Source organism: Hydra vulgaris, chromosome 01, assembly GCF_038396675.1.
Source record: "Hydra vulgaris chromosome 01, alternate assembly HydraT2T_AEP".
Taxonomy (NCBI): domain Eukaryota; kingdom Metazoa; phylum Cnidaria; class Hydrozoa; order Anthoathecata; family Hydridae; genus Hydra; species Hydra vulgaris.
In genome coordinates, this window is record NC_088920.1 from 61,098,166 (window position 1) to 61,121,763 (window position 23,598).

At 27.2% G+C, this 23,598-nt stretch overlaps 1 protein-coding gene across 1 annotated transcript in view; it reads right to left on the reverse strand.

The window, feature by feature from the left end:
- Positions 1–10,015: 10,015 nt before the first annotated feature.
- Positions 10,016–23,598, reverse strand: part of LOC101236372 (signal-induced proliferation-associated 1-like protein 1) — a 70,924-nt gene continuing 57,341 nt past the window's right edge. The window contains exons 15-16 of the mRNA XM_065788849.1: positions 19,401–19,460; positions 10,016–11,303 (exon numbers count right to left, since the gene is read on the reverse strand). Coding sequence (XP_065644921.1) covers positions 19,425–19,460 — 36 coding nt within the window. The 3' untranslated portion in view covers positions 10,016–11,303; positions 19,401–19,424. The remainder of the gene's footprint in view (positions 11,304–19,400; positions 19,461–23,598) is intronic.

The window sequence follows — 23,598 nt, forward strand, 5'->3', positions numbered from 1 at the left end:
TATATATATATATATATATATATATATATATATATATATATATATATATATATATATATATATATATATATATATATATATATATATATGTATATATATATATACCTACAGAACAAAAAAAGCTTCTCGAAAGCCTAATGAAAACAAAAACGAGAACGGAATTTTTTAAAAAACGACAAAAGAATAAAAACGATCATTTTAAATTTCCTAACTAAATGAAAATTACTATAAAACGAAAATATTTATGTTTTTTTAAAACGAGTTAAATATAGTTATTATATGTTTCGAATATATTTATTAAAATACATTTATTTGAATTTGAGTATGAGTAAACTTTGTGGTAGTAGGAAGGGTTTGGTAAACTTTGTGCTGGTTGGATGATACGGTGTAAAAATGGTTTGATTACTATGCGTCGTGCAAAAATTAGTTTGTTTAGACTAACCTGATAGTGAAAAAGTATGCAATACTAAGTTGTATAGATAGAACGCAAAAAATCTTAATGTTTGGTTGTTTTTCAGTTTGAGGAATTGTTTTTATTTTGAAAAAATTAACTCATTTTATTATTTAAGAGTAAATACTCAATAATGTATACATACTTATTTATAGGCAGATTGATAAATAGATAGATAAAGTATAAATAGATAAACTTATACAAAAATTTTTAGCTTTACAAATGGCATTACAAATTTTACAAACAGTTTTACAACTTTTAGGTAATATCCTTACAGATAGCTAATAAACTTACAAATAGCTAAAATACCTTTACAAATAGCTAATAACCTTACAAATAGCTAATACCCTTACAAATAGCTAATAAACTTACAAATAGTATTACAAATTTTAGCTAATACAATTTTTTTAAGCTTTATTTAGCGAGAAACTATCCGTCTGTACATGTTGAGCTGTAAGAGTCGGAATTAATAAAACTAGGTGTACATAGGGATAAAGAGAAATGCAGTAGATGAAGGTTGGTCCCCTATATAAGAACTGTCCTTAAATCAGAGCCATACTATACTTATTGAATTAAAACATGAGGTTAGTGAAGTTAATGTTCTTTCGGGTCTTTTATCTACTATAAAAGACCCGAAAGAACATGAGAAGATGATAAATAGTGAAGAATGGGAACAAGTTGACTTGATAGTTGAAATCGTAGCATTTAGAAGATTAGGATGCTGTGCACATGTTATACAGCTAGTTGTAGAACTTGCACGTGGTGGTAAATATCATGGCTTACTTTTAAAGATACGTGGAATAATGGTATCTTCTGTGGCATGAGAAAAAATTATCAACTAATGTTTAAATACTGTGATTAGCGACCGTCCTACAAATTGGAACTGCATTTGATATATGGTTCGGAGACTATAAAATAAATCTATTAACAAACTGCGTATGGATAATGTTTCATGTGATTTTTGATCTTTTTGAACCTTTTTTAATGGAACTGATAATCTCAGAAAAATACACTTTCTCTTTCTAGTGTTATACCTTCGATACTTAATTTAGAATGCCAATTTAAGAAATTTGGAGATGCCAAATATGTAGCAGTTAATATGCTTGTTCTATGTTATTGGTGTGCAGTGCTTTAGCAGCCGAACGATTCTAATTTTAATCCATTGCCAATTGCCGAATGTCTCGTTAACCCCACGTGTGTAATAGCTCTGTTAGATATTGAACAAATCAGAGGTTATATGCAAAGACATACAATTTTGTCTAAGGCAAAAAAAATTTGTGCCAAACAATTTGCTTTCAGCGACTGTATATGCTGTTTCTGCTGATATTGCTCCACCAGTTAATGCATTTTCGAAACGGAAATTTTTAACGGCAAAACACCAAGTAAATAAAATAAGTCTTGTTCCAGTTAATGAAGTACAAAATGAACTCAATAAGTAGTTTATTGAAATAAGAAATATCTCTATGAGCCAAATTGCTTTAAATTTCTAGAAGATGAGACTTGCTGTTTACCCACATTTAGCACCACTAGCTGAAGACTTCATTGCTGCTGTAACTCAAGCATATGTTGAAAGACTTTTTTCAATATGTGGCTTGCGGAGCTTAGTGGTAAGACAAAAATAGTCTTATCACTAAGCCCCTTAGTTTACTTCGTATTTTTACATTATAAAGCAGTGGTCTTATGAGATAAATATTTTATTAAACCGTTAAAAATTAATTGAAGTATATTTTTATTTAATTAACAAAAGCCAAAAAACAAAAAAAAATATGACAATTTAATAAAAGACAATAAAATCCTTAAGGTGTATAAAAAACAAAACAAAAAACAATTATATATAAGATCTGATATGAAATAAAGTTATAAAAGAAATAAAAGAACTATTCGTTGAAATAATTTGATTGATTGTTAATCAATAATTATTAATAGGAAATAATTATTAAAGTTAATCAATAACACAGGTCAACAAAAAAATTTTTTTTTCTGGTGCCGAGAAAACAATTTGTTTTTTGTATAGCATTTCTCATTTTGATTTCAAATATGCAACTCTTTTTTTACCATCGGGTCAAGTTGTAAAGATATTTATGTTCAAATCTTAAGTATTTAGGGTAAAGTCCCTAATATTGTCGAAAAAAAAGTTATTCAAAATTATGTCAACCTGGGTGTCAAAAGAAACGTATTTTCACAAAATACTTATTTTTATTACAAATGAATAACATTTTAGAGATTTTAAAAATGTTATTCATTTGTAATAAAAATAAGTATTTTGTGTATTTTTATTAAATAACATTCTGTTGACTTTTTTTTAAGAGTCTTTAGCATTTTTTTACATAATTTTTTTGTCAATAAATTTTGAATTTTTCTAAAATCTCTATGAAAATACGCTTCTTTTGAGACCCAGGTTGACATACTTTTGAATAACTTTTTTTTCGAAAGAAACCAAGCAAATGGGCTAGTAATAGAAAGTTTCTTATTTTAAGAGTCCTATTTCCTCAAACTAGTTTCTTTAGTTTTTTAAGTTTGTTAACATGATAAAAAAAGGTAATATTCTTCGAACTCCTAATAAAATAAGTTTCTTATTTAAAAGTAACTTAGTACTAAAAGTTTCATAAGATTAGGAAGCTTCTAGTACTATTTTTTTATAAACAAGTGTCTTATAAAAAAAAAACGTGTATCAACTTTCTTATTATAAAATACATACGTGTTCCACTTATAAGCTTAAAACTTGATGGCAGTTCATTGAAACAATAAAGTGCAGTAATGCTTCTCTGGAAGTATTTTTTAGCAGCTGTAGAAGTCTGTTTTAGCAGCTGTCTTTTTTTTTTTTTTCTTTTTGTCAATTCACCTCCCCAAGGTCCAGAAGGCCACTACAGACGAGGAGGCTACTTGATTGTGGTTATAACCCTCTCTCAACTCTATTACTCCGAAACACAAAACTTGACGAACAAGGCCGCTGCGCGAAGAAACAAGTTGAGCGCTGTACTACCAGGGACGTGGTAGGGATTGAACTCGGAACCTCTCGCTTATGAAGCAAGCGCTCTACCACTACCGCATATTTACCGCACATATACCACTACACCACTACCGTATATATACCGCATACATGCCTCAGAAGCAAAGGATCCGTGGTTCAAACCCCACCTCTGGGCAAGTTTTGTACAACGGTAAGGAAGAAGTCGTGAACTTCAAATTAAATGCTCATCCGCGGTGCTCTGTGATAAGACCGTAAGGAATTCATGGAGAACCTAAATAAAACTGAAAAAAAAGGTCCTTAAAACTATTTCGGGGTAGTACTGCCCCCCCCCCCTTCCAATATAATTTTTGTTCCTATGGCCCTGAAATGTGTATATATATATATATATATATATATATATATATATATATATATATATATATATATATATATATATATATATATATATATATATATATATATATATATATATATATATATATATATATATATATATATATATAACCTCTCGCTTATGAAGCAAGCGCTCTACCACTACACCACTACCCCATATTTACCGCACATATACCACTACACCACTACCGTATATATACCGCATACATGCCTCAGAAGCAAAGGATCCGTAGTTCAAACCCCACCTCTGGGCAAGTTTTGTAATATATATATATATATATATATATATATATATATATATATATATATATATATATATATATATATATATATATATATATATATATATATATATATATATATATATATATATATATATATATATATATATATATATATATTATATGATCATATAACTTAGTAAGAGTCAGCATAGAACTTCTGAATTTAATATAATTCTATCTAAATTTAATATAATTCTATCTATTTTAATCTATAACTTAAAAAAAGATTTTTTTTAGTCTTAAAAGTTCGTTGAAAAACTTTAAGGTACTCCATATTTAAGTAAAGTAGCACATGCCCATTGGGAACGTAGCACATGCCCATTGGGAATTTAAAAAACGTACTTGTGCCCACTGGGAACGCACCAAAGCTACATTTACAAATACTAAAAAAAAAATCTTCAAGAATAACTAAAAAAGTAGCGAAAAGTTACTTTTTCAGTCGTTCTCAAAAATTTGTTATATTGTACGATAATCTTATTATTTGTGACTTTAAAGGAAATAAAAATAAAATTAAAATGTTTTCATTAAATTTTTTTTTTAATTAAATTTTCATTTGAAAATTAAAACTAACTTTAATGCATATCACATTAAATGTTAATTGCATGTTATTAAACGTTATTGTTTATTGAACAAACTTTTTATAATTAACGAAAAAAATTATGTGTGTACGCCTTGCTTTTGCATCCATTTAAAAATAAAATAAATTCCATTTAATTAAAATAAATTAATATGATATTAACAAAAATAGATTTATATAATATTAAATAAATAAATTTATAGATAAAACCGTTTTTTTTTTTGAATAAAATAAAATGTTGATTGCGCATGCGTTAAATTTTTAATAGAAAATCACGTTTATTTTAATTGATTGTCGCGATGTTATAAATGAATGTCATGGTTGTTTTGAATGGATGTCATGTTTGTTTTAAATAGATGCAAAACTCGGTATTTAAATACAGTATGCATAAAAATATATGCAGCCTGAAACGTTATTTTGCGGCGACTTACCTTTCAATTTAAATTGAGTACGTTTTAGTGACGTCAAATTGTTTGTTTGTCTGAATAGCAATACAACAACCACTTGCGTTTTAAAAAAATGATATTGTTTCTGTGCGAATATCAATCTCATAATGCCATATGCTGTTACAAAAATTTTAAAGTCTATTTAAAGAAAGCAAACTTTAAGCTATTAGAAAATGCAAGGTAAGAAATAAAATACGAGAAATGAACTTGAAACACAGGTAAAGAATTTTAAATAAGGGGTCGTTCACAAATTATATTATACAATTTTTGACCGTTTTAACCCTCTTTCCCCGTTGTCACAACATTCTAACTCTTTAGTAACAAGTTTCGTATGAGTCGTCACAAAACCCTAAAACCCTTCCCCCCCCCCCCCTCCCTCTTAAGTGTGACCTAATTTATGGATGACCCCTAATAAATAAGTTTAAAGCTCATTCTCAAATATGATCTATAAAAAACTAGGCTGTGTAATAGAGTATAATTATTTTCCTTAGAAACAAATGAACCGTGGTCCAAACCCCACCTCTAGGCAAGTTTTGCGATATCAGTTAGGAAGGAGGTGTGAACTTCCAATTAAATGCTCATCCACAGTGCTCCGTGATAAGACCGTAAGGTCTTCTTGGGGTACCTAAATAAAGTTAAAAACTAAAAAATTATTAAAGTAAACCCTAACTCGTAACATAACATAAAACCCGGTAGTGGTTAGAGAAATTAATTAAGTTGCATTATTTGGAATATTTAAAAAAAGGGTAGAAGTTCGGCAAAGATTGTCTAAATTAGTTGGCCGGTGATCTCCAAGGGCCCCAAAACGAGACTAATGAAGAAAAACCCATACTCATATATTTTTAAAGATTTAGAATATGCCTTAAATTTTCGATTGTGACTTATTTTACAACAATCATTTGATTAAAGAGTAGTGTTTCATTTAATTTAATTTTTTTATCATTGAGATACCTACAAATAGTCTCAACGTTTATTCACGTAGATATTTCTAAAATTAGCATCCAAGAAAGTAGGATATGCTTGAAGTTATTTCCGGACTATCCTTAAGTCGTATAGTTGTTTGATTCTTTTAAACATTAATACTACATTTACCGTTTTTTCAAGCACCTTCGATGTTTGTATTATCTGCGCAGAAAGCTACACATTATTTTAAGTCTTAAATTTTAATCTAATTTATATTCTTTTTAATAGTCAATGCAAAAGTTAGTGATTGTTGCGGCTGTTTAATTGGGCAAACCAGAAACTTTTGACAATTTTAATGGTGTTTCTTTATACATATTAAAACATTAAATAGTTTAGTTTATTCAATTATCAAACTTTACAAAAATGTTTTAAAGTTGATAGAGCTTGGCGCCAGGCCTTGCTATGCTGACGAGTTGGATACATATAATTAGGGATGTACCGGATTGTGAGTTTTTAAATTTCGGCGGGAACCAGATATGCCGGAATTGTTATTAAAAATTCCGATAATTTTTTTTCTTTTAGAGAATGTTTTTAAAAGAACGAGAATTTTTCTGATGAGAATAAATTTATATTAAAATAAAATAAAAAATAGCTTTTTTTTTTTAATTTTACTACCCAAAATGGCCAAAAATGTGTTGTAAAACACGTGTTTTCAGTAAATCTTCAAAACCTTATAACTTGATTTTGCATCAACAACTCGAACTAAAATTTTGAACATAGTTTCTTAGCCATATTTCGCCCTGCTTGTATTTTTCGTGATTAAAATTATTTTACAAAATATTACATTTTTAACAAAATCATCTAATATATATATATGAAATATCAATAAATTCAGCACTTTAAATGTCAATATTTCACTTTCTATAAATTTTCATTAAAATTCTGAGGGTTAAACTAAGTATTTTGTTATAATAAACAAATTTTGAAAATTTTATTATGTAATAAAGTTTCGTTAATGAGAAAATGTGTTTCAAAGTTTAAAAAAATGCGTATTGCCAAAAAAGCAAAAATAAGAAAAAATATATATAATAAGAATAAAATAGTTATTAAAATCCACCAGGGATTTTATTTAATAAAACAAAAAACCCTTTTAAAGGCCTTTTTTTATTTTATTGTTAAGATTTTCAAAGCAAGATTTAAAATCTTGCTTTGAAAAGCAAATTTTAAAAAATCATTATAATGCAGCACTGCTGAGTATGTTCCCATTTCGGTTGTAGAGTTACTAACAAATGTGTGCTTTGGTGCGCTAGACCATATACATGATTTTGATTTGTAATTTTTATTAAAAGCCCAATATTTGCACCTACTTGTCAATCCTCTCGGTCGAAACTGATGTTGCATTTCCTGGTTTTCAAAATTGGTGAAATGAAATAAAATAGCAAAAACTGTCTTTTTTTTATAGCATACAAGTTGTTGACATTTTAACGAATTGCCAAGCCATTATAGTTTTGCATAGAATTTATACACTTTTCTGTAAGGTTACCTCTACCTGATAAGGGAGTTGAGTGTCATTGTGTGCTTTGACTAAATTTCTAAGTCGTGTACCTAATCTTTTTTGCACATAAGCTACGCATTCAAGTTTTATAACATCATTGAAGGAAGAAGTGTCTCCGTCACCAAGAAACTCTTTATAAATTAGATTTTTTTTTTAACCGAACGATTAAAAATTTTTACTGCTCCTGCAGACTCCATACTAATATTCTGGAGTTCCCTTTTTACTATTCCATATTTTACAGCCCATGCAGTATTTAGACAAAACTTCAATATCAATGCGTTTATCACCAGAAATCGCTGTAACTACACCGTGCAATAAATTGTGACCGAGTTTCTGCCATGTACCGTCAATTGAAACTCTTACACAAGGTATATCCTGAGAAATATCAACTTTTTTAGAGTCTTTAACCGCCAATAACATACTTTTCTCTGGAGCATTTTATAAGCTAACATAATAGTTTTTTTTAATTTTTGAAATCCATTTTCAGATATGCTTTTTAATTTCATGCTTAATGTTTTTATAGCTTCATAACCACAGCCTACTTCTTAAAAAGCTATTATTGCACGAACATTAACTCATATGGTGAGTTAGCTGTTACTGCATCGAATTTATCATTTATTGATTTTTTTTGATGAATTGAATCATTCAACATAATCACAGTGTTCACATTTTAATTCCAACAAGTGCACAAATCCTTTTCTACTGGAGCCAATATCTGTTAAAAGTAATGGCTGAAAGCAGTTGTTGCATGTAGTTTCAGCTATCAGTTCTATAAGAATTAAAAAGTTAATAAAAACAAAATAATTGTCTTTTTCAGAATCAAATTTTTTTGAATAGTTGATTTTGATTTTCCTTTCACTAGATCAGCCACTAGCTGCTTGATTTGTAGAAGACGATGAGATGGAGGAAGAATATAATTTTTTATTCTTCTTGATAAATTTCGATTACTTTTTTTTCCTTGTTTATTCATTTAAAAATAATTTTATTCCAATTAAATTGAAATCACTTTTGGTTTGGTACAAAATGAGAGAAAAGTTACAGTATAAGAGACTAACATTAACATACCAAAATCACTCATGTTTTTAAATTGAGTTTTGAATTATGGCTTTTAAAACGGAAAACTGACAGGGTCGGCATATAACACATTAAAATCATGGTTTATGATTGTATTATACTGTTTTGAATTCATAAAAACTCAAATGTTGGATGGTTGCTAAGGCGTCGTTAGGGAATTTATTTTTAACTGTCTACTAAAATGCTATTAAATCAACTTTTACATCATTTTTAAGATTAATTGTTTTTGTATGTGTTGAAGGAATGATTACAGAATCAAAATACCAAAAAATTAAAAAATTGATTTTTTTCAAAAAACTTATTTATTTTCAGTTGTGTGCCACCTTAAATCCAAAATGTTGTTTTATTTGTTTGTTATAACTTTATCTATTTAAAAGTTTCACATATAAGTATAAAAACTTCTAGAAAACTGGATAGCAACTCTTGCACAACAATATTCCTAAACTTCTAGAAAATTGGATAGCAACTCTTGCACAACAATATTCCTAAACTTCTAGAAAACTGGATAGCAACTCTTGCACAACAATATTCCTAAACTTCTAAAAGTTCTTACATAATTGATTATTGCGAATAAAATTACATTGGGCTTGTTAAGAATTTTGTATTTTTTATCTAGGTTTACCTATAGTTTTTGTTGCCCTGTAGGACAATGATCAATGGACAATGTAAAAAATGGCATTCGACAATGATTTCTATCATTGTCCTACAGATCATATGACGTTGATTTATAAAAGAGATTACGTTGTGGTACATAGAAATCTATTCGTTAAAGGTTTTGATTAATTTTGAATTGTTCTATGAGATATGCAGAATAGATAATAAGAAAAAATGAGATAATGCAAAAAGAAAAAACTTTAGTTAAAGTGTGATCACTAGACACTTGACAATCGGTATTGAGTCTCGGTTTATCGTCTGGTATCGGTGCGATACCTTTCAGAATTGAATGGTATCATTTGGTACCAATACCGATACCATTAGTATCATTTGGTATCGCAGCTCGGGTCTTCACGAGACATTGTATTTTATTTTTATAAACGATTAGTAATTTGAAATAGTACCTTTATGTAGTAATTGAGATGTAGAGAAGAGTGGGAGATGTGGCACAATAACAAATATTTCTAGAATAATTTTAATATCATTTTTATAAAACTTTTGTACTACACCAAACAAGTTTAACAAATAAAGCATTATTCGAGCACTGATTCTATCGTCAAAGCTTTACAAAAGGTTACAATAAAATATAAACTTTACAGTATGCTATTTTTAATTTTAGAGGAACTGTGCAACTGGGGTAAAGTGGGACAGCTATGAGGTATAATTAACAATATATTTACAAAAATTATTAACTAAAATCTATTAAATTCGTAAATTTTTTTTTTTTTTCTGTTTAACATGGCGTAAATATTATTTTTACAATGCACGTTTAAATACATATACAACAGAAGAGAATACATAAATAAATGCTGAAAATTACATAATAATTTAAATAAAGTTTAAAGCAGATATAGAAGATACGGAAAACAATAAATTACCACAACCTTTTCATAGAGCCCTTTTATAAAGACTTAAATAATAAATCGAAATGGTATACAGTTACCGTTAAAATATTCAAAACAATTAAATAAAAAATAAACAAACAAACAAACAAAAAAAATATAGTCGCACGAAGAAAAATTAACCGTTAAAATAGTCAAACAAATACTAAAAATGTAACTTTTTTTTATAACCATATTTTGAAAATTTCTTTTTTTGTTTGAAACTTAAACGAACTTAAGGACTTCACTATTAATTTATATTTCTTTTTGACAGTCATTTCGTAGTTTGGGTCCTCGAAAAGATATACAATATTCTGAGAATTTATCCATTTCCGAGACAATTTATAATTGTTGTTTACATTTGATCTTAGATTATACTTTTCATTTAAATTTTTTACAAACTTGTTGTTAAAATTTTCTGGTAAGAGGTTGTTGTAATATCTATACATAAAAATTAGATGCTATCAGCATATTTATTTCAAATATATCCATCATTTTCATATCTTTCATAAATGGTTTTGCATGTTTTTGTTTGTGTTTAGAGTATATGATTTGGTAATCGTGTTTTTGTAGCCTATAAATTTTTAAAAGTGTTGTTGGCTGCGTACTTGCCCATGATATGTTTGCATAATTTATGAAACAGTGAATTAGTCCAAAATATATCAATTTAAGACTTAACATATTGAGGTATGGGCGAACTCGATATGTAACGCCAATTGTTTTGGTAATATTAGACTGGATATAATTTATCTGGGGAAGCCAGGATAAATTTTCATCGACAAGATTTTCTAAGAATTTTATGCTTACTTGTATTTTAATTGTTTTATCATCTAAGAAGAGTTCAGGCAGCTTAAGTGGGATGTTTAGTACATGTAAATTTTATGAAATAGAGTATAATTTGTTTTTTCAAAATTAAGTGAAAGTTTATTTGCCCTAAGCCAAATATTTACTTTAATTAACTCCGTATTCATATCAGTATATAAATGTTTTATATCATTATTGGAGTGAAAGAGATTGGTATCGTCTGCAAACATTATTGAGTTCAGCTTTAATGACGCATTACAAAAGTCGTTAATATAAATTAAGAATGGGAGCGGACCAAATTGCGCAGAACCTGAAAGAGATGTAAAAACTTATTAACTACGAAACACATGTAGAACTATCTGGCTTTTGGAATATATAAATATTTTGATTTAAAAAAATGATAAACATGAATAATTTTAACTTTTAAACAACCCTCTCAAAAGATCAATGTACCCCAAACTATGGGGTACTATGATCTCCGACTTGGGGCACATTGATCTTATATGCGTAATATTATCTAAACGTTTAACACTTCTATAACTAAATCTTGTAAATAATTTAGTCAAAGGGTAATATTGTATAACATATAATACATCTAAATTTTTTGATTATTTTTTAAAAATAGCAGTTAAACCCACTAGTCTAATTTTTAATTAAAAAATGTATAAATCACAGCAGCTATAAGCTAACCGCTTTATAAACGTTTAAAACTTTACAACAGCTTGAAATTTATAAGAACTGAAATATAAAGACTGAAATAAGAATACAACTTTTAAGTTTACAAAACTTGTTAAAAGTACAATATTTTGATTAAGAATATTTCATCATTTGTGAAAGTCAAGTTGTGAAGCAGCTTTTGGTTTACATTGTTTTTTATTCCTAAGCAAGTAATTCTTAGTTTCTTTCTTATCTTTTGTGGAGACTTTTTGTTGATTTTTGGTTTGCTTCAAAATTTTCTTTTCTTTTGACAAACGAATTTCATTTCTGACAGGAGTATCAGTCAAGATCCTTGTTTTTAACTGCCTACTTTTAACTTTTTTTTTCTGGCAGATGCTTTTGGGTAAGGTTTTAAATTCTTAGGTGAAATTATAGAAGCAACACTTGTTGACACTTTGTTTAAAATATTTGTTTCAATATTTACTATAGTTATTTTAGACTCTATGTGATTAACATGTGCTGGTACCATTTCAGATTCCATGTTGTTGACAGGAGTGATAGTAACTGTATCTGGAGCAGCTCTATCTGTAACTGATGATGGTAAATATTCGTCATCTTTGAAAATTTCAGAATTGAATGGCTCAATGCCAGCTACTCTAAATCCTGTCTGTATATTAGATGGTGAGAAAGCTTTTGTATACGGTTCTCGAACTATTGAAACAATATCATAAATGGTCATTGGTCTTGGGTTTGAAACCATCCAATTATCACATGCAGAATTGTAAAACCTTTTCAATGGTCTAAAAACAGTTCTATCTAATGGCTGCAATTTATGGCTGCAATGGGGAGGAAAACTTATCATTGTAATTCCGTGTTGAATTGCAAGCTCCAAGCCTTTAACAGAAGTATGACTTTCATGACTGTCGATAATAGCATTAGAGGCACAACATGCAGTTACCAATGTTCCTCGTTCTGCAGATGTGATTCTTCCAACTTGTTTGCTTCCTCTACAAGCTAAAACCTTTACCGGCTTTTGAACGGTTGTTAAACCAGTTTCATCAACATTATATATACAGTTAGGATTATATTTATATCGATTTCTTACCGTTTTAAGATTTTGAAAAAACTCTCTTACAGTGTGTTTGTTAAAAGCTGTTGATCGAGCGAAGCTCGTTGCTTCAGGTGTTTGTAGAGACAACTCTGGTTGTCTTTTCATAAAACCTTGCAACCAATCAATGCCTGCAATTTTATTTTTGATCCATGATGATGGGCATATCTTATTGTTTTTTAAAGCAAATTCATATGCCAATAATAGCGTTGACCTAGTTGAAAGGCCATAGTTCATTTTTGATGCAATTAGTAAATAACTTGATAAACTTTTTTCATCTTCTGCTGTAAAAACTTGTCTATTGTTGTAGTTAGGCTTGAAAGCTTCATTTGGATTAAGCCTCTTTTTACGACAATATCTTTTTAAAGTCATTCTATCTATGTTAAACTGACGTGCTACAACATTCAGTTGTGTTCCTTCTAAAACTTTATTAACAGCTACTTTCATTGTTTCACTTGGTATAGCAACTTTATTTGTTTTTTTAATTCTATTTCTAACCATTTTAAGATCTGTAAAAAAATATATCAATAAAAACATATGTTTTTAATAAATGCTAATATTTAACATAATAATATTATGTTAAATATTTTTTAATTATTATGTTTAATATTATTCTTTTGATATTATAAAATAATAGTATTATTATTACTAGCTTATAACATAAGTAGATTTAAAAAATGAAATGCTAAAAGCTATTGTTTGTTTATATATAGTTTTTTTTTAAATTATAAATACAATTCCATTCGTTTAACTGTATTGCTTATAAACAAAAACATGGGGCACTTCGTCTTCTATGGGGCACTTTGATCCTCCGATCAATGGGCCCCGCATAGTCAAAGATCAATGTACCCCAATAGGTATAGGTAACATATTGATAGCAATATCTACTGTATAAATTGCAGCCAAATAAAAATTGTATATTATATTATACACCTAACACTTACAAATTTAAAATAAAATTGTTGTTAACCCATACAGACATCTAAATAAAAATATATTTGAATTATAGTACGATTTAAAAAAATCACTTTTTATGACGAAAAACAATATTTTCTTTATTTTTTTTGACGCTGATAACCTTATGAAAAAATATTACGAATAATCAATTAGGGAAGCATAATGGTTAATTAAATTGCAACCTCACTTCTAGTAAGGCAAAAATGAACGAGTAAAAGCCAAAAGATCATACTGCCCCGGCGATCAATGCGCCCCCATCTCCCCTACACTATAAACATATTGCTTTCCATCAGTAAGATAGCTTTTAATCCAGGAATAGGTTGAATTATTTATACCATAATACCTAATTTTTTCTGAGAGAATGCAATGGTCAACTGTGTTGAATGCTTTAGATAAGCCTATAGATACTCCTAAAGTATATTTCCTTTTGTCAAAACCTTCAGTTGTTTGGTAGACTCTCAATAATTGCATGCTCAGTGATTTTTCTGAAATCCAAGTTGTTTTGGGTAGAATAATTTGTTTTTAGTGAAGTATTCGAATATTCTATTATAAATTACGCGTTTGAACAATTTGGAGAATGCTGAAAGTAATGTTATAGGTCTATAGTTTGTAATGTCCAAATGATCATTGCATTTGTAAAATGGGATTATTTTAGCTGTTTTAAGAGCATCAGAAAAATACCAAACTCCAGTGAAAGCTTCATTTTACGAAATAGTGGTTTGATTAAGCTAGTTTTGTTGAAAATAACTATATTACTTGGTATTTCACCGTGACTTGGGGATTTTTTTTTTTTTTTAAAAAAAAGGAATAAGCTGTTTCTAATTTTTTATAGCTTAATTCATTATCATACAATATTTTGTCATTAGAGGGTTTTAGGGAGATTTTAAATGATTCTGATGTTGGTGGTATTTTATTGGCAAGTTTTGGACCAACATTTGTGAAATACTTGTTGCACTATTTGGAGATTAAGTTATGACAGAATATATCAGTGTTTTCAATATCAATTCTCTGAGGTAGGGAAGATGCAATATTTTTATTTTTTCCAATTATGTCATTATTAATTGGCTATTTTTTTTTTACTATTAGATTGGTTTTTTGTAATTAACGTATTGAAATAACTTTTTTTTGCATTTTTGATTAATATTTAATAAAAGTATTTAAATTTTTTATAATTTTGTTCAATTTCTGTTTTTTATTTTTTAAGAATTTATTCTACAGCTTTTGGTTTTTGTTTTGAGCATTTCAAAAGCTGTTTGTTCATCCACGCATTAGCAATTGCTTTTGCATTAATTTTTACATCCACGTATGAACAGGTTTCATTATAGCTCCAATAATTTAGTTAAAAAAGTGTTAAAAGCTTCATTAGTATGTTTACATTTATAAACATTTCGCCACGTTTCTTGTTTTAATTTACATGTTAGTTCATTAATTTTACTAAATTTTATGTTACGTTTTTTTAAATTGATAACACTAAGTTGTCTATAAACCACCCTATCTTTTTCAAAATATTTAAGAGATTTACACAAAAAATTTACACAAAAGTGGTAGAAACAGGAGATTAAATAATTTTCTTTGTCCCACTTCACGTCTCAAAAAATCTCTTTTTTACAAATGACTGCCTCAATAACAGACAAAACACTGCCTCGAAAACCTTTTTAGGGACGTAGGGACAGCTTACCTAAAAACGAGACAGTCGGAAAACCGTGACGTCTGGTTACCCTACCCATCAAGTTACAAAATCTAATAATTTTTTTTCAAAACTTTTTTTTTATCAGAATAAGTAATAGAATTTATAGAAATGACTCGGTTTAATCATAAAGCTAAAAACAGTTGGCTCAAAATGTATTTTAGACGTCTTCAAAACATAGTAAAACGTATTAACACGTTTTATAAACATCTACAATACCTTTCCTTCGTAGAACGTTTTTTTTCTACGTAGCCATACTTAATTTTTTTGTTATATAACCTATATATTGATACATACAAAGAATATTATGTAACTTAATACTTGGTGGTGAGTCCTTTTGACTCTAAAAGAGCATTGATATACTGTTTTTAGCAAAAGATATACTATTTATTAATAGTGTATAAATAGTACGCCTTGGCATACTATTTATGCACTTTGAGGTCAATACTTTAACATCTACATCTAAAAACTATACTTCAATCAGTCGATCTGTGAGCTTCTGTTTACTTGCTATTAGTCACCACTGACTTTTTGACTGGCAAGTTCCCACAGAATTTCATAAGAGTTCATATCTGCAGAATTACAAGACCAATCAAGAAGCTTGGTACTCACATTAGCAAAGAAATGACTTTATAGATTTTGCAACATAGTAAGGAACACTATCTTTCATAAAAACTATTTTTTCATTATTATGAAAACACTCTCGTGTCTGTGGAATCAGGGTAGTCTGTTGGACAGTTTGGTACTGATCTTGTTTCACTGTCCCTTGTATTTTGTAAAGTTGACCGGTACCCCTACTCGATATGCATGACCTAACCATTATAGATACTAGGTGCTATACAGTATTTACAATGCATTTTGGCTTGTGTTGTTCTCTTGGTCCGCAGCGATCGAATTTGACATATTTGAGACTTTGTCGTAAAAAGTTTCAAAGATAGATTTGTTGCTGAATAGAAACTGAATAAAGTATTAAATATCGATGTTTAATAATTTTTTTAAATATTAGTAAAATCAATTGAGGTAAGATACTTATGCAAAAACGTCTTTTAAAAACTTGTAAAAATAAAGTATTAATTGTTTAGTTTTCAGGAGAGAACAAATGGATAATATATCATATTCCAGTCATCTTGACAAAAAGAAGAGTGCTTCTTAGAGCAAGCAAAACATTTTTAATCATCGCAGGCTTACGTTTCGGTTTCTTTAGTGGCTTTCTACACTTAAATCCTAACTCGACACTTTTTCTTCTTGAAGATTAAAGAAAACGTTTCTCAACTTTACTAGCATCTTACGATTTAAAAAAAAAAAAATTTCGATTTTTTTGTCATCTCTAGCACTTTCTGCCACAGGAGTCTGTTCTCTATGCTTCTAATTTGACCCCCATTTTGAGTTTGGAATTTATTCTTCTGACTGCAACCTTCGAGAATTTGACAACTATAGAAATATTTCTTTGGCCGAGATTTGTTTTTTGCAGAAGCTACTTTAGCTTACGAGGGAAAACTTATCTATTATTTATTCTATTAATAATATTTCTTCACATATTATTTATTCTATTAATAATATTTCTTCACCTAAAATTTCTTCTATTAATAATATTTCTTCACCTATTATTTATTCTATTAATATTATTTCTTCACCTATTATTTATTCTATTAATATTATTTCTTCACCTATTATTTATTCTAATAATAATATTTCTTAACCTATTATTTATTCTATTAATAATATTTCTTCACCTATTATTTATTCTATTAATAATATTTCTTCACCTATTATTTATTCTATTAATAATATTTCTTCACCTATTATTTCTTCTATTAATAATATTTCTTCACCTATTATTTATTCTATTAATATTATTTCTTCACCTATTATTTATTCTATTAATATTATTTCTTCACCTATTATTTATTCTATTAATATTATTTCTTCACCTATTATTTATTCTATTAATAATATTTCTTAACCTATTATTTATTCTATTAATAATATTTCTTCACCTATTATTTCTTCTATTAATAATATTTCTTCACCTATTATTTATTCTATTAATATTATTTCTTTACCTATTATTTATTCTATTAATAATATTTCTTCACCTATTATTTTTTCTATTAATAATATTTCTTCACCTATTATTTCTTCTATTAATAATATTTCTTCACCTATTATTTATTCTATTAATATTATTTCTTCACCTATTATTTATTCTATTAATATTATTTCTTCACCTATTATTTATTCTATTAATATTATTTCTTCACCTATTATTTATTCTATTAATAATATTTCTTAACCTATTATTTATTCTATTAATAATATTTCTTCACCTATTATTTATTCTATTAATAATATTTCTTCACCTATTATTTATTCTATTAATAATATTTCTTCACCTATTATTTCTTCTATTAATAATATTTCTTCACCTATTATTTATTCTATTAATATTATTTTTTCACCTATTATTTATTCCATTAATATTATTTCTTCACCTATTATTTATTCTATTAATATTATTTCTTCACCTATTATTTATTCTATTAATAATATTTCTTAACCTATTATTTATTCTATTAATAATATTTCTTCACCTATTATTTCTTCTATTAATAATATTTCTTCACCTATTATTTATTCTATTAATATTATTTCTTTACCTATTATTTATTCTATTAATAATATTTCTTCACCTATTATTTATTCTATTAATAATATTTCTTCACCTATTATTTATTCTATTAATATTATTTCTTCACCTATTATTTATTCTATTAATAATATTTCTTCACCTATTATTTATTCTATTAATAATATTTCTTCACCTATTATTTATTCTATTAATAATATTTCTTCACCTATTATTTATTCTATTAATATTATTTCTTCACCTATTATTTATTCTATTAATATTATTTCTTCACCTATTATTTATTCTATTAATAATATTTCTTCACCTATTATTTATTCTATTAATAATATTTCTTCACCTATTATTTATTCTATTAATATTATTTCTTCACCTATTATTTATTCTATTAATAATATTTCTTCACCTATTATTTATTCTATTAATAATATTTCTTCACCTATTATTTATTCTATTAATAATATTTCTTCACCTATTATTTATTCTATTAATATTATTTCTTCACCTATTATTTATTCTATTAATATTATTTCTTCACCTATTATTTATTCTATTAATATTATTTCTTCACCTATTATTTATTCTATTAATAATATTTCTTCACCTATTATTTATTCTATTAATAATATTTCTTCACCTATTATTTATTCTATTAATATTATTTCTTCACCTATTATTTATTCTATTAATATTATTTCTTCACCTATTATTTATTCTATTAATTTTATTTCTTCACCTATTATTTATTCTATTAATAAAATTTCTTCACCTATTATTTATTCTATTAATAAGATTTCTTCACCTATTATTTATTCTATTAATAATATTTCTTCACCTATTATTTATTCGATTAATAATATTTCTTCACCTATTATTTATTCTATTAATAATATTTCTTCACCTATTTTTTATTCTATTAATAATATTTCTTCACCTATTATTTATTCTATTAATAATATTTCTTCACCTATTATTTCTTCTATTAATAATATTTCTTCACCTATTATTTATTCTATTAATATTATTTCTTCACCTATTATTTATTCTATTAATAATATTTCTTCACCTATTATTTTTTCTATTAATAATATTTCTTCACCTATTATTTATTCTATTAATAATATTTCTTCACCTATTATTAATTCTAAACAAGCGCAACATTCAATAAGTTATTATATGACTGCAAAATTAAAAAAAAACCAACTTAAAAACAGCTAAAATTTTATTATTTAAGTTGTAAAAATAATCTACAATAATGTAGGTCTCAAAAAAAGACATAATTTGAGTTATTTAAGGCAGACAATATTATCTATTAAAGTTTTAAATTTTATATTATCAAAATTTACAATACCTTTTATAAAGTTGAAAACATTTTTTAAGAGTATATATAAGTTTTATAAATGTTCCAAACCTATAAAGAAAAAGAATGAAAGGAAGTTAACTTACACATAAACAACAAAAAGTAAATAGCAATAACCCCTACCTATAAAATAAAAAGAAAGAAATCTAAAAGACAAACAAAATCTGGACATTTCTTTTTTGAGTTTAATAATTTAAACACAATGTTTTCAGTAATGATATAAAAAGTATTCATTGCAATGATATTTAAAAGTATTAAAAAATTTAGATTTAAAAATTGAAAAACTAACGGTTTTATTCCTTATATCTTTCGATAAAGAACCTTTTTAAAAAACTACGGGGTCAAATGAATGCTAGATTCAAAAAGTAATTTCTGAAAATTTCAAGTAAAAAGAGTTTCAAATTTTGAAGATTTGTGTTTTGAAAACCGCTTATCGTCAAAAATTAAGAACCTGGAAAAAAATGACAAAATAATAATAAAATCACCCAAACAAATTTAATAACCACCCATAACATATGATTCTTAAAACATATAAATCATATTAAATATTTTATGTTTACAACTTTTATAATCTGAAATTCTTTAAAATATGAAAAATGCAACACAAAAAATTATAAAAATCTATTTTTCTTATTTCCACTGGTGCACTATGCGTCGCTCTAATACAAAATGAAGAAATAGGCTTATAAATAAGAAAGCATTTAACAGATTGAGCTGATTTTTTCACAAGACATCGAATATTTGTTTATACTTCTATACTTAAAAGAAAAATATCCAGTTTTTAAAAGCAAACAGTTTACTGTATTTTTTTTGGGTTATCCGGACTAATTTCTGACTAATCCGTAAAATTATATATGTCCTGATGTTTTTATTTAAAAAACAGTAGGCGCCGATACTTTATAGAATTTACAAACTTTTTTAGAAATTTTAACAATATAATTAAATTAAGCTTAATAAAATTATAAACAAATCTACTATCATCTGATTCTTTGTTCTTTAGTTTCTTGCAAAGTTTCTCAACGTTCTAATATATATTTTTAATAATTTTTGGCTATGAAAATAGCCGTAATTTTAAAAATTTAACGCAGCTTATCAGTATAACATTTTAATTCATGATATAGATCTTTCTAGATTAGTTAATTACTAGTTAAAATTTATTAAATTATTTCTTAAATATTTTTTAAAAACAAAAAACAGCAAAACTTCGAATTGCTATTATAAACTATATTGAGATTTCTTTAGCAAAAAAGATTTCTGATTAAAAATCTATATCCGCTCTTGTAGTCGTGCTGTTCATATCAATGAGTTAGTCTCGAAACTACTTATTTATTCTGATTTAGGTGCTCTTTGTGGTACATTATAAACAATAAAAAAATACATTAAAGCATAAACAACACCAACAAAAATGTCATGCTTAGATCATTAATATGGATTTCGATCTTCTCGTTCTACAGCTGATTTGCTAACAGTAATAACCGATAGGTTTTATCGTGTATTAGATACATGTGGAGAGGTTAAAGCCATTACTCTTGGCATTTCTAAAGCTTTTGATAAAGTTTGGCATGCTGGTCTTCTCCATATTGAACCCTTCCTTTCCAATCGTAGCATAAAAGTTGTCCTCGATGGACAGCACTCTTCTTATTCTGTAACTTCAGGGGTTCCTCAAGGTTCGATCCTTGGTCCTATTCTCTTTTTAAATTACATTATTGATCTTCCAGATATTCTCACATATGAGGTGGCATTGTTTGCCGATGATACTACCATTTATTCTAGTCATGATAAGAAGCCAACACTCTCTGATTGCTTGAAGCGGGCATTTTAACTTTAAAAGTCTCACTTCTGCTACAGCATGGGGCCCACAGTGGCTGGTGAACTTTAGTTCAAATAAAACTCAATTTTTTCAGCCAATCGTTATCGCAATAATTTAGATCTTTTATATTTATGAACAATAATGTACTCGATGAGACATCTACCCTTCGTCTTGTAGGATTAACTTTTACTTCCGATCTTTCTTGGAAACCATATATCAAATTTGTTGTAAAATTAGAATCTGCTAAGGTTACATCTCTTTATTGAGCTCAACACTTTCTTACTCCGGATTCTATTCTCTTTCTCTATAAATCTCAAATCCGGCCTTGTATAAAATACTGTTGCCATATCTAAGGCGGATCTTCTAATGATGCCGTTTCTCTTTTAGACAAGGTGCAAAAACACATTGTAAACATTGTTAGACCTCCTCTTGCAGCCCACCTCCAACCATTATCACATCGTCGTAATGTTGCTCTACAATCTTTGTCTTTTCTTTTCCAGTAACTTCCAACTCTAATTAGTGGTTGCTCGCAGCCTTGTTGGAAGCGATGATGTTTAAAATATGTATATATACATATATATATATATATATATATATATATATATATATATATATATATATATATATATATATATATATATATATATATATATATATATCGTCGGCATTCAAGAGAAATGCGGTAAGTCCATTGTTGGCAGTATGGAGTTATTTATACTACTATTTAGTATTTTAAATTTTCTACCGTTTGATATGCCACACAAATTTAATAAATCAATTATTAACGAGTTATTTAGATTTTTTATTTCAGCTATTACATAAAAACTTATTGTTTATGAAAAAACTTATTTGTTCATTATCTCAAAATGATGTTTTTGGAATTATTGCATTTCCCTTGAATACTGAGGATATATATATATATACATATATATATACATGTACCAGATTATGTTTTGTTTGCGGTTATTTTGTGGAACATTATTTATGCTTGGTTTATATGTCAATTTATAAATGTATCCCGATTGCTTTAATGCGTCATCATAAAGGTGTGTCGATTTATTAAAAATAACTTCACTTGATGAGTTGGCGGACAATCTTAGCTTGATATTTTTTGGAAGATTATTTATTATGCTTGGTGGATGGTTAGAATCAGCATGCACATAACTTAGGTTATTTTCAGGCTTGCAGTATGGTTGAAAAGAATTTTGAGTAAGATTAAAAGTTAAATCAAAGTAGTTAACAATTTTAAGATTGCAATTGATAGAGATGTTGAGATGTTACGTTTGAAAACTCGAACGACATGCTTTTTTATTTGTTCCATTTGATTTTTGTTCTTAAAAACAGCTAACCCGTCATCTCGATATAAACCAAAATCATTTTTGTTGTAAAACTGCGAAAGTTGATCTAAAAGAAAAATCCCAACTAGTTTGCAAACTTCCGCGCCATCATAGGCTCCCATGGTAACATCAAACAATCCTGCTTTTTTCTTAGTCGATGATATGCCATCATTAAAAATGAAAGATTTTCTTGCATGACGTATAATGGATTTGCTTTGCTCATCTATAATTATATGTTGCTCGGCGAAGGCAATTGCTTTATTTAGCATGTTTTCATCAATTGACGGATAAAAATCATTTATGTCAAATACTAAAAATTTACAAAGGTGTTTATCATCAATTTTTCGGAACCAATTTATTACATTCTGCGTATTTTGCCATTGGTTTAAACAGAGCCTGATTCTTAATTCCGAGTTGATATTGGATAAAATAAATTTGGACAATCTTCCTACCTCATTCTTTGCAGGATTTAAAAGACGCACAGTAGGGTTGTTTATGAAGTTAGCTTTGTGATCTTTTAAAGTTATAAAACAATCGGCAGTTCCGTTTATCTCGATTCTATTAAAAATATCGTGATTTGTCAAAATTTGCTTACTTTCTTTATTTACTACGTTCTTTAGATTTGGGTTGGCTAGGATACAATCCTGCGTCAAAAATTTGTAAGCTTTGTTTAAATGAGAAATTCGAAATATTATTTTACAAAGGGAACAATCTGCTAAACAAAAGAGGCGAATTAGTTTCTAAATGCAGACACAAAAATAAATTTCTCCTTTCATTATTTGATAGCGTAGATTAGTTTTCCATTACGTCTTCTTGTAATATAACGTCAGAACTCATTCTACCGTAGTTTGTAATTTTTAAACGGTTTTTTATATTTTTGATTTTGTACTTCATGGCTGATGATTGCCGATAGGCATGAAACTTTAAGTTCCATTAAAAGTTGTTTTTTCTAAAATTTAGTTATAATTATAAAACGCTCTGTTTTTGAAAAAATATATATTTTCTTAAATATTGAGCACTCTACAACAATCAAGAGTTTAGT